The sequence below is a fragment of the Micromys minutus genome, assembly GCF_963924665.1.
Source record: "Micromys minutus genome assembly, chromosome: 19".
NCBI lineage: Eukaryota > Metazoa > Chordata > Mammalia > Rodentia > Muridae > Micromys > Micromys minutus.
The window spans coordinates 10,311,484-10,324,839 of record NC_137954.1 but is presented as its reverse complement, the minus strand read 5'-3'; the positions used below and the strand labels follow the sequence as shown (position 1 = coordinate 10,324,839).

Here is a 13,356-nt window from a genome sequence, read left to right as displayed (position 1 = left end):
TGTGAAACAAAAATGAATTCAAACGACAGCATCTCTCAGATCCAGAGGTGGGTGTGGCCATCTCCCTTTTTTGAGATAATGCTGTGACAATACTGGAGACCCAACCCCAATGCATTTTTGATTTATCATTTTAAATTTATCATTGCTTTGCAAATTACTTTCAGCAGCCATGGGGTTGAAAGGTCTAGAACCCCACCAAAGCTGGAAGAGCTGAGGTGAACATGTCAGTACAACTGTTTTCATGGGGTGGGTCAGCTCTCCTCAGGGAAGGACACTGACTATTGATGTCACTTTTCATCTCACAGACATGAACACAGAGGTCCTATTGTCTCTCTCCATCTTTGAAATATTTTCTTTGTAGCCAAGTTTTCGTCTGAGACCGAAGCACTTGGAGTCATTGTCGTACAGTCTAACTTGAAAAAACCCACAGACTGTTTATTTCTGACATTTTTTTATTGTTTTAGCCATTATGTGGTTCCAAAACATTAGCCACGTCCTCATGCACAATCATAACTACTGTCCCTTCCAGAACAGGTTAGATTAATTGTGTTCTGTCTTTTTCTGTATAGGGTCTTGCTAAGTAGCATGAGCCAAGCTGGCCTAAAATTTACTCTGTCACCTAGACTGTCTTAGAACTCCTCATCAGCTTCAAAGTGTCAGCATTATAGATGTGTCCTACTGCATCAGGTGAACTCTCAACCATCTTGTGATCTCTTTAGGGCTGAGTGTCACCTAGTGAAGAATGCAGTGAAAGTTGGGGCCTTCGTAAGGCTGCACGTTCTTACACAGGCCTTTGCTCTGGGGAGGCCTGTACCCTAGCCTTGGCTCCAGCCACACATAAGAAATTTATTCTTTTAGATGCTGGCACTGCTCACGATAAAGCCAAGGACTCATTAGCCTACTTTAAAGCACTTAGTTAATGAGAACATCTTTACAGAAAAGGAGCAGCCAGATTTTCCAAGTGTGCCTTAGTCAGTGCAGCTCTGTGATCTGGTGGACTACAGTTTTAAGTCGTTTATCTACAGTGTTGTTTGGTATCCACCGATACATAAGGAAGGAGGTATTTGATGCTGTCATTTGACTAGATACCCTCTCCTCAGTGTCCTGTCCTGCTGTGGGCCATATGCTTCTAGTAGTACGTCATTAGGACTCTTGGGTTGATGCTCCAAACCCAATTATACAGGGTTAGAATGTCCACGTCAGATAGATGAAATGTGATAAGAAAATCTATAAGAGAAGGTTATCCCATTAGCCTTGTTCAGAACTCCGATTCTATTACCCACACTCCTCTGGGTCCTGGCACCTGCTCATGACGGCTTCCATCCTCTAAACCCACCACTCAGGAGAGCCCCTGCCTCCCATGGTCTGGCCTATGACACCAGACAGAGATAAGCATTCTCACGCTGCTTTCTCAAGTCACATGTTTCCCGAGCGACTGACACTCGGAGATCTTCTTATACGAGCTGTGTCTCACCAGACAGACACGAGAACGCACCACTCTGCTACCAAAATCCTAAAAGATGTGTCCGTGTGTGCTCACTTGGTAAGAGCAACATGGGGTTTCTGTTGCTTCTAGTGAAGTATTGATTGCCTATTTGGGCAAGCATCCTTGTGTGAGAAAGCTGTTCACCTGTCTTTCAGCAACTTTGCATCCTATTTGTATAAAACTGTTCTGGCCTCTGGCTGGACATACAACTTCTAACACAAAACCCCATACGAGAAGAGGACGGTCACATGAGACAGGCTGCAGGCAAGATTTAAGGAACAAGAAAATCACCAAGTTCTAGGTCATAACAAATACCAGTACAAAAATTATTAAGTATTAGCAGATGCTAGACAGTACTGAAAGTTTGTCTACTACCTGTCCACATTACATATAGGACCATCACAAGAAGCCTGAAGCCTATAATAATAATGTGGTATAAAGTATACAATGCACATATATGTTATATGTTTTCAAATATGTGTTTATATATAATATATATATATATATATATATATATATATATATATACACATATAATATGTGTAATGTGAATAAGAAATTGGATTTAGGGAACTATGGGATTTATCTCAAAATTATCTACTTTCATGGTAACATAGCACCCAACTCTAAAGAAACCTTCCAGTGGAAAGTAAAATAAACAATAGACTTCATTAAAGATAAAAACAACCCAAATACGCATCTTTCAAGCTCTTTGTACCCCTAAAGGGAATAGGATTATGATGACATCAGTCACCTCTTACCTAAAATATCCAGTGGCAGAGAGGCTAATGCTTTGGATGAAAGCTTCATTAACCTGAAAAAAAGAGTAATTCTATTTCAAAGACAAAGGCACAGATGGACAAAAGAAAAAAAAGCAAATGCCAGCTGACGGTAACACTCTTCCTTACTCTTGGGAATACATCTTCGCAGGGTGAATATGGAGCCATACCACCAGGCGGGCACCCGCTGCCTGCTCAGGGTGTGACTGGCTTAGTCTGACTTCCTCTGAGGAGATAGAATTGCTGGACGTGTAGATTCGTTTGCAGTCCAACGGAAAAGGGATGAGAGGTAAATTTTGGTGGGATCTTAAAATGTAGGCATCCCAAGCAAACTATGATGAAGGTTCTACACCTTTCTGTCCCCAGCCATGGAGAACTGGCATTACTCTGAGAATACAGCTACAACTATGGTCAGAAAACCATGTATGTACACACACACACACACACACACACACACACACACACACACACACACACACATATCCCATGCGATTCAAAATTTGAAGGAATGCAGTGGAAAATGAGGAAACTTTGATAGATAACCAGTTACACGACTGTGTGACTCAACAGGTCCTATCTGCCACCTTTCCCTAAGGGTTTCCTTTTCCCGTGGCTTTGATTAAATACAGTGGGGGTTGGTAGTTTTCTTATCTGGGCCATGTTCTCACATGAAATGTTTATTTTGAAAGAACAAGTCTTACTGCTCAGAGAATACCCATCCGTGTTCTTCATGCTTGTATGAAATAAGCATGTGAAAAGTAGAGTGCAGTTGTCACCTTTGCTGGAGGGGCCATTCAGATTGAACCCCATGCAACAGCTTCTCCTGCAAGGACTTCCCTTAAAGCCCATGTTTTGAAAGTGGACTAGATGGTGTAGGTTCTTCCTTCCTTGGAGAATAACCATGTATGTACAAGCTGCCCTTAAGAATGCACTAATACCTTTGAGCTACTTCTCTAAGTGAACCAAGATGTCCATTCAAAGAGCTGGTATATTTCAGATGCACATCGACCTTTACTTTCTTGCTTAGAGGGTGGCCCAGCTGTGTAGGGGCTAGTAAGTGTGGCGGAAGTGCAGATCCGGAGGTCCACCCAAAGCTTACTGAAGAAGAAGCTACATTTGAACAAGCAGACCAGGTAATGTGTGCTCCTGGATAACCAGGAGTATTCCCTGCTCTATGCTGCTTAGGAGAAAAGGGATCCTGCTGGACCTGGTGTACCACGGGATGGGTGTTTTTACCAAGTGACCTCAAGAGGCTCTGCAGGACTCTGTCACAGCAGGTACTCACCCACTCTTCCCAGGTACCATTAGGATTCTGGCTGATGATGGGTTCCAGGCGCTTCATGAGGATCTGACAGGCATTCTGCGGGATGGAGAGAGAGGACAGCAGAGCAACTGAGAATTAAAGGACACCTTTCAGACATGATTCTGCTGTCACCTAGCACCTGCCCCTGTGCCCCCTGCCTCCTTCAGATGTCCTTATGTGATTTGTCTCCACATCTTGGCCAAGGCCCTGGTCATTCCCTATGGTAATGATGCTGATGTGGAGTTTTGGGGGCCACCACAGAAGATGAGAGGGAGCTCAGAGGGATACAAACCCTTTCTGTGTAGAAATAAAAACTTATTTTATTATTTTAGTGTGTTTTTATGTCAATGTTTCATTTGAGGTTTGCCAAATATCCAGCAAAGCTATGAAACCACTCCCCAGGAAAATGGACATAAAAATTGCTCTCAGATCAGGTGCTGGGTCACATAGAAAGGCAACTTGAGGTGCTGTGAAATGTATTTAGAGTTTAAGCATCTTTTGCTTTCCACGGCCCAGGGCCTCCTTTATGACCTGAAGACATCGGCAATGAGCAACTCTATCTTCCACTTTGCCCAGGCCTGCTCTTGTCAATGTGTACTGGGATCACTGGCTCCCTTTGACCTCCAAGGTGCCTTGGCTTGGATTCTGTGGACAGTCTAACTACCCACCTCAGAGGGTTGTTTCAGATTAGGTTGCCATAGTACTGGCTGCTAATCTCAGGGCCCTTAGTCCAGAAGCAATCATCAAAGTGTGTGGACATGGAACTTGGAGTCCAGCAGCTACCGAGCCATGGCTACCAAGTTTATCTGCACAAACCAGACACAAGGGCCATTGTTTCAACAAGGCTTCTCTGTCTACCTGAAGGAAGTATGTGGTGGTTCTGTTCATGCATGCACGTGTGTGTGTGTGTGTGCATGTGTGTGTGAGTGTGTGTGTGAGTGTGAGCATGTGTGTGTGTGAGCATGTGTGTGCATGTGTGTGTGTGTGTGTGTGTGTGTGTGTGTGCATGTGTGGGGGGGCAGTTTCAGCCGTGCTTTGGAACGTCATGCTCCTCTGTGTGGAAAGTGACATGAAGGTGAGGAATGGAGTCATTTGTCTTTGAAGCATTCAAGTGGAGACCCGCTTGCTCTGACATAGAACTCAAGACTCTGCAATCCTATTTGGGGCTTCTCCCCAAGCCCCTGCCTTCTTCAGACACCCACAAAGGGCTGAGAACCATGGGTCATGTTCTGTTCTGTACTCCAGATGACTCTTTTGCCAAAGAGGACTTGTCACTTGCCATTGTGACATTAGTGTCTTAGGGTGTTCTTGAAATATATTAAGCAAATATAGACTTTATACTACTAGATAATACTCTGGTGCCCACTGTTTTGTGTGGTACAGAGAGACACCAAGAGTTGGCGCTCTGCCTCCTTCCTTCTGAAACCTCTATGAGAAAGCACCAGGAGGCATTTTGCAAATGTGAGGGTTTGAATATAAAATAGCCCCCACTGGCTCATAGTTAGGCCCAAGTTGGTGGTGTTATTGTGGGAGGTGTGTTGCCAGGGGTATAATTTGGGAAGTTATATTTAGCCCCTGGTCCCTGTCTTACACATTCCTGTGAGGGTAAGAGCCTCCATTATAATGTGCCATTGCTACCATGATGTTCTGCCCACCCATGATGCCAAGCACTTATGGGCTGAGTCCCCCTCGAAACTGTCACACAAATCTTTCTATTTCTGTTAGGTGGGATGGTAATGTTCCTAAGAATATACTGAAGAACTGGCTTCCCTGTGAAAGGGCTTTGATGCTCAGAAGTAATAGGTGTCTTCTCTCCTAGGAGTCAGTGAGCTTATTACCTGAACAGCTCTCCCATTGACATCAGCACCAGTGGAGCCTCCGGTGGTAATCGTGTTGGGGACAGTCATAGTGTTCATTTCATCCAGGTGTATATAAGACATTGGTATCTTTAATTCACGGCTGGCCACCTGTCCAGAGGAAGAGACAGATTATACCAGTCCAAACTGGAACTGGAACAATGACTCTATTTGGAAAAGTGAGAAAGTTGTTTTGAACAGATATATACAAAGTAAAAATCATAAAGACCTTAAAGGTCTTTAAAACATTAAGAGATGTCTCTATTTTAACCCTGTCAGATATCAGAAACTGGGGAAGATCTCCCCAGTACCACGAAGCAGGGTTTGCTGTGGGGACAAGATCTTGCAAAGACAAAACACAGATTCCCCATCTGTTTACTACCTCAGACTCAGTTACTTGTAGCTAGAGGAGGTCCAGCCATGGGCTTCCTCATTTCATGAAATGACCACAAGCAAATGGATTTGTCTCTGGAGATGGAATGGGTCAGGATCAGGGAGCCTGAGCTCTAGGTGCTAAGTATGTGCATACTTTGTCTGGAAATGCTGGTTGCCCAGAGCCCAAGCTTTTGGAGCCATGAGCACTTATGGCTGCCATAGTCAGGGGTCAGGAGCCATAGAACCCGTGGGAAGCTGAGCCTTTCACTCCAGAAGGGAGGTGAGGACTCTTTCCACCTTCTAGCTGGCTTATTTCCAGTAGATCTACTAAGAGAAAATAGGGACTATATTGGCTATTGTATCATGAAGCCCAAATATGGTCCAGTGCAGAATCCAGGATATTCCATAAGCTCCCTCTAAGCCAACTGTGAAATGACCTCTCTCACCTGTATCATTTTGGTGTTAATACCTTGTCCCAGTTCAACGCCACCATGAGCAACTAGTACAGACCCATCTGTATAGATCTGGACCAAAGCGGCAGCCTGAAACGAAATTAGAAATCTGTTCTCAGATTATGCTGAACTCCAAGCTGGCTGGTGAAAACTTAGTTTGCTCTCACCCAATGAGGTGAGAGTAATAGTGGTCTTGGAAATGTCACTTAGTATAAATTACTGCATATGCAACTGCTTAATTCTGTGACAAGATTACAAACCACTGGGTTACACTTTCTTACCTTTCCTGTTTTTTCTTTTATTGTTGCAGAGGCATAATTGTGCTATATAGCTTAAGGCGGCCTTGATTTCACAGTCCTGGTACTTCAGAATCCCAGGCGAGGGGATTACACGATTGACAGGAATTGCACATATTAAATGCATGAATTTTATTATATATAAATTATATCTCAATAAGGTTGTTTTTAAAAGTTTCCAGCAGTGAATGTGGGTTGTCTTTATGCACATGTATTGAAATACTTAGAGTTATATTTCTAATTAGCACATTTAGCATATTCTCTACAATTTTGTCTTAATTTTATGTGCATACGACTCTTTCCTATATGCTTGTGTACCATGTGTATGCCTGGTGCCCAAAGAAGCCAGAAAAAGGCCTTGGGTCCCCTTGGGTCTCTTGCGTTATAGACACTTGTGAGAACCAAACCCAGGTTCTTGCAGGAGGAGGAAGTATTCTTAACCACTGAGCCATCCCTCCAGCTCCCATTTAGCATGTTTGTACCAATACTAACCCTCTGGGGGAGCTTGGAATAGCTTGCCCAGGCTATTTTGGATCTGACAGTATTTTGGGTCTGCCCTCCCCAACTTCTAGACCAGGTGTTATTATTTTGTGGGACTCAGAGTTTTCATGAATCAGAGAATGGGTGCTGTTCCACTGATGGAGTGAAGTTGTGCAATCTGTGTCCATGTGGGAGACATGTGTCTCAAACACGGTGTTATTGCCCCTAGACAGGAGGGAGTTTTGCTCGGCCATATATTCCTGCCCTAGGACTACCATCTGGCCCAGAATGGAATTGATCACTACCATATCATTTCCATTTTGCACATGAGAAATGATGATGATGAGAACCCACCCGTCAGGCCACACAGCCATAAACATTCAAATCAGGTACACACCCAGACCTTCCTGCAGAAACACTCCAGATCACAGCGCTTGGCCTGGATGAAGCCACCAATCACCCAGGAGGTGCTGGAGCAGGTGTGGCAGAGCAGGTGACTACAGTGACTCCAGAGGGGATGTGGGATTCTGAGGGAGGCAGAAACGTTTTACACTGCCAGTTCTCCCCTTATCCCCCCTCCCGCCCCCGCCACTTAACGCTGTTAGCTCCAGTTTGATCGCTGGGTAAGGAAGAGAGTGGAAGGTGAGAGGACCTTTCTCTGGAAACTAAGAACATTGTTGTTGTTGTAGCTGGAGGCAGAGGAGAGATGAAGACAGCCTCCCTCGCACGCTAAGATGAAAAGCCCTTTGCAACTGCGTTTAAAACTGGGCACAAGATGTGGAAAGTGATTCCAAAGACATCCAGTTCCATAGATTACACGTGGATATTCCCAGAGGTACAGGAAAACATAGTAAAAGGAAAACAGTAGCAGTTGTCTTTATATGGTTGACCTTCAAGGTATTTTTTCCTTTTTGAAACTTCCGCTGTCTTTTAAATTGGTTTATAATAGTCGTCAGTACATGTTCGTATAGCTACAAACACACCAGTAGAACATTTTTCATTGAGAAAAAAAAATATCAATGATCAAAATATATTGTAACCTTTTTCCTGTAAGGAGGCACACTAAACGCCCATTGTGTTTGTGTATGCTTGGAGTGGGGTGGAACTGTCACTTGAGTTACTAAACAAGAAAAATCTGGAGAAAAATAGAGACACAGAGTCTACAAAGTGGGTATAATTTGATTTCATGTTACCCTTTCTTTCAAGAGTGGAGCAAAGAGTGTTTTGAGCGAATACAATCTCGGGCAGATAAACGTGTTAGCTTTGAAGAAAGCAGGTAGAAATGTTTCTAGGAGGCAGGGCCAATTGGAGTAGAACAACCGTGCGTGCGTTAACAACATGGTTATTATCTAGTGACAGGGATTTGAATAGCTAACTAGTCATTGTCTCCCCTGAACTTAGTGCTTGCTTCCCATCATTATCTGGGGTGCGGTAAAACAGCCCAGCAAAGTGATGGCTTCAAAGGATTGCTTGGCAAAATGCAAAGACAGCAAAGCAGTGGCTGCAAACATGTGACCTAGTTGCAGCCACTGCAATGTGGGGCCACCCACCCCCATCCCCCCCCGGGAAAGGAGGGGGAGTCCCAGGAGCATTTCTCATACTCTTATCTCTTAGACGACAAACCCACAAGTACTGGGTGTCGACCCTGCAGCTACCCTCATCTTTCTTCCCATACAATTCCCGTAAAACATATTCTAAAATTCCACCAACCCCACCTTCTGGGGGCCCCGCCTTTGCCTAATCATGATGGCACTGATTTTTAAAAGACTCATTATTAGGTTCTGCCTATCTCTACGCTCCCAAGATGAAGTGTGTGTTTGTGAGAAACCTACAGATGACGAAAAACCGCCGACAGAAGGGGGTTTTCTGTGCACCATCCAGCGAACTCACTTTGCTTGCATAGTGATGGCCATAAAAAAAAAAAAAAAAAAAAAAAAAAAAAAAAAAAAAAACCCAGCTCATATATTCAAAAACTTGAAATGGTTTCAAGAAGATTATAAAGAATAACTGAATACCCATAAAATCCCTTTACTTTCTTATTGCTTCTATGGCGTATCACCCATACATCATCCACCTGTTCATTGAACAATACATCTACCCATGCTATCATATATGCCCCATGCTAGAATAGAGAACATGTAGGTAGCAGAGACAAGGGCTTATGTAGTATCTTGGAATGAAAAACCCTTAAAGGAGGTCAAATTTCACCATTGCTTGACTGTGAGAGTTAAGCATCAGGGTGTAGGGCAGGGCAGGTTCAGAAGCGGCTTCCAGCAGTAATGCTTACAAGTCAATTAGAGCACAACAGTTCTTATGACAGGATCGAGTTTGAGGAAGTCCTCCTGAACTGCAGATCTTGTTTGCAGCAGTTGCTCAGCCATTAATATTGTAGCTTTGAGGGCAAAAGAATTGCACCTGACAAATACCCCTGCCTTTGGAATTAGTGTCTAAGACAGTGGTTCTCAATCTGTGGGTCGAGATCCCTCAGGGGGGTGGGTATCAGACAACCTTTCCCGAGGATCACGTATCAGAATCAGAGATCTTGCATATCAAATATGTATGTTACAATTCATAACAGCAGCAAAATTATAGTTCTGAAGTAGCAATGAAAGTAATTATGTGGTGGCGGTTCCCACAACATAAGGAACTGTATTAAAGAGTCACAGCACTAAGAAGGTTGAGAACAATTGCTCTGAGAGTTAGTATTAATTGAGCTTTTGCTATATGGACATATATAAATGCTATATATATGCATGTGTGATTATATATGTATATACATATATGCACACACATATTATTTTTAAGTTTTTCCAATAATCACCTGATGATAAAATGTCTTTGGAAATCCAACTGAGAATTTCATGGGGATGATAGCAATTCCTCTCTTCTTCCAAAAGCTCTGTTGGTTAAATTCTTCCACAGCCTTTTTTCTGCTGTAGTAGGAAGAATTTTCCATACATGTCTCCCAGCACTTTATCAGATTCGTTGGGTCAAATTCTTGCTTGTGAATTGTTCTATCGATTGTTTTGTACATGTTTAACTCTCGAACCTGCGGGATAAAAATGCCCAATCTCAGCAAAAAGATCTCCAAGAGCTAGGCCTAAAGAGATGAGCCACAGGACATCACAGAGCCAGGCTGTTATCAAGTGGAGCACTTAAACAATGTGGCGTGGACACCTGGAAATGGTCCATTTATCTATTTCAAGACTTTAAAACAACTGTCAACTCCGCTTACCTTCTCTGGTGGCAAATGGCATTTGGCTGCCACAGCTGACACCAAGGTTTCTGTTACAAATGCCCCCTGGGGAAAGCCAAATCCGCGAAACGCTGTATTGGACGGCAAGTTGGTCTTACAGGCTCGACCTCGGACTCGGAGGTTGGGGATTTTGTAAGCATTTTCCAGTTTGAGCAAAGCATATTCTATCACCTAAAAAGTGTTCCGAAACAAAACAAAAAAATAGGCATCAGTCAAATTCCTCGTCCTGGTAGGATGAAGACAAACCCTTTTGAGGTGTATTTTCTTGACTCCATTCAGGGACAGCCAGAAAGGAATCCTGCACATTGCTTCCTGGCCATCAACTTGTCTGGCCATGTCATTAGTTTTATGGTTTCATTGCTTGTTTTTAATTCTTCAAACTTACAAGGTTTGGTTTGGTTTTGCTTTGTTTGTATTGTTTTGTCTAAAAAGGAGAAACAGATGCGGTCCCAGTTTCAACACACTTCTGTGGTCCTACCTCACACCTTTAGAATCAGTGGAAAGATTTAGAAAGGGGAAAAGGGCCAATTAGGCCAATGGCATCCTCATATCTATTGTTAAAGGATTAGGTTGTGACAGGCATGGGAAGACTGTGTGAGTTTTGGATCAACAGGCACCACAAAAGCTGTTGGGTCTGGATGAGAGCCTAGGTATGGCTTAGTCTCTAAGTAGGAGGTATAGGAAAGAGCTTTCATTCCCTGGCACAAAGGGGAGATTTGCCTGAGACAAACCCCAAACCCTATTCTCCACGCATTAGCATTTTCTTTCCCTGACAGCTCCCCCAACTCTGCCCAGAAGAGAATATTGGAAGAAGGAGAAAAGAAAGACTCAGCTCTCTGCAGGGAAAGTTCTGGGAGTCAACCTAAGACATTCATCAAAGGCTCACATTGATGAGACCCTAGAGCACAGTGAGGAGAAAACTAGCCTTGGGTATCCTCCTGGACAGGGTATCTCAGAACCAGAGCATCTTACCATTCCCTGACTTCTCACAGGCAGTGGGTGGTAGAGAATCTGAAAGCAGCCCGAGTCATCCCTGCTCACAGTGTACCATCCACGGCCAGGGGGTGAGGTCAGTGGGCTGAGCCTCCTAAGCTGACCCTCTAAGACACCAGACATAGGCATCATTGGGTTTCCTGTCACCAAGAGTGGGAACCCCAGGTATTCTTGCAAGTCACTTACCAGTTCAGAATCATCTGGGGTGCAGCCTCCATTGATATAAAGCTGGATGTCTGCTGCCTTGATTTTCCCATTGTTCATGAAGCCAACCTGTGAACAGTAAAGCAACATTTGCTCCTGTGAGTTTTGTGGTAGGAATGCTATTTCCTGAACATTTGAACAGAGCAAGTTCAGTGGATGCCAAGAGGCTGAAGAATGGGCCTGCCTAGGATCAAACCCAGCTTCTGTCATTTGCTTTGGGATGCCCGCCCCTACCTTTTGATGCCTCAGTACCCTCAGGCATGACAATAGGAACAAAGTTATCACCCATGCCAAGGCTTTGTGTGTTACCACCATCTGACGGCTTGAGACCCACCTGAGAATACTGACTCAGCAGACCTGAGACTGGGAATCTCTGTTTCTAGCAAATGCCCAGGTGACCCTGCTGCAGCTGATCCAGTGACAACCACAGGAGGTTCACTTGTAGTGCAAGCATTCAAGCCATCCAGAACAACAGAGTGAGACTGTCTCGAAAACCTAAGAGAAAGATGGGGCGGTCTACTCCATCTTCGCTGCTTTCTGGTGGTGTCTTCCATTAGAGTAGGTTTTCTCCAATCTACATAGTTTTTCAGCAGTGTGAGCAATGGCAGCATCCTAGCTAGGCTGGATCCAGATTGTCTAGTCAGGCACTGGGAGGCTGAAGATGGGTGTTGGTCAGGGTTCATGCTGGGCCTGAGGTGGTCACAGCAGCTGTGGGAGGGGCAGGGATTCTTACTGAACTGACCTATTGGGATGTGCCTTAGACATCGCTTTCCTGGGAGTGCTTTCTGATCCCTCAGAACAGTCAGCCCACATGTACTGAGTTTCTTCTATTTCTTTTTGGTTCCCACAGAGTGAGTAGCTTTTATCACAGTATTACAAAAATAATGCCTATTTTGGCAATAGCTTACAATATACTTAATTGGAAGGGGAAGATCAGAAACTATAAAGGAACACCTCTGTGGACTGAGTTCTCAGTCCCCCCCCCCCCCCCCCCCCGGTTTGGCTGGCTCAACTGACTGGTAGGGCCCGTGGAACCGGGTATTTGTCTGCTGAATGAATGGCCATTCCAAGGATAACAGGCTGATTTGTCTGTCTGACCTCTGACTCCTTTCCAGCATAGTGACCATCATGTGCTTCACTTCAGCACATATTTTGTGTATGTGGGAGACACCACGAGAACAGACATGTAAAACCAGGAATAAGAAGCCAGTGGTCTGGTGTGGAGATGGGCTTATCGCCAGCCATCTGATTGGGAAGCCTGCACTGGGTCCTCAGAAGGAGTGAACAGGGTAGTATCTGGCATGCAGGAAGCACTCTGAAGAAAACAGTCAGGGGGACACACTGGAGTTTGGGGGTTCAGCTACAGGAGTCACCTAGAAAAGGTCTCTGCCCCTGAGCAAGGATCTGTATCTGACCACAGTGGAGTGAGAAACCACTCAGGCTTTATGCTAACATCCACAAGTCAACTCTCCTAAGGGCTGACGGCTCTGGGGTCTAATGTTGAAGCTGGGATATCAGCTGTCGCCCTTTTCTTACCATGTTTTCTGTGTCCTACAGGGCTTTGTATTCTATCAGGTTGAAGTTGCTAGAAAACAATCTTCCAGCAAAGAGGAAGCATTTCGAGTTAGATTTGTGACTGTTCAGGATGAGTCAAATTCAGAGAAGTATCAAATCTGGAAACATCTCTCTTCTAGAGGTCTCAGTCAGGGATGGGGAGACCCCGATGCCAGTTTCTCTATTAGCGTTGTTTTCTCCTATGTGCAGTGACTCAAGGGTTACACTGGTGACTGGGGCTTGGTAAGAAGGTCAAAGCAGGCACACCACACTGCGTGAGTAAGCAGAGAGCTCCCAAGGGCTGGAGCTGCAAGCCACAGGC

At 44.4% G+C, this 13,356-nt stretch overlaps 1 protein-coding gene across 1 annotated transcript in view; it reads right to left on the bottom strand.

The window, feature by feature from the left end:
* LOC308433113 (aldehyde oxidase 3) overlaps positions 1 to 13,356 on the bottom strand; it is an 89,791-nt gene that overhangs the window by 17,077 nt on the left and 59,358 nt on the right. The window contains exons 24-30 of the mRNA XM_080933017.1: positions 11,463 to 11,549; positions 10,263 to 10,454; positions 9,849 to 10,076; positions 6,246 to 6,341; positions 5,407 to 5,535; positions 3,551 to 3,625; positions 2,248 to 2,300 (exon numbers count right to left, since the gene is read on the bottom strand). Coding sequence (XP_080789143.1) covers positions 2,248 to 2,300; positions 3,551 to 3,625; positions 5,407 to 5,535; positions 6,246 to 6,341; positions 9,849 to 10,076; positions 10,263 to 10,454; positions 11,463 to 11,549 — 860 coding nt within the window. The remainder of the gene's footprint in view (positions 1 to 2,247; positions 2,301 to 3,550; positions 3,626 to 5,406; positions 5,536 to 6,245; positions 6,342 to 9,848; positions 10,077 to 10,262; positions 10,455 to 11,462; positions 11,550 to 13,356) is intronic.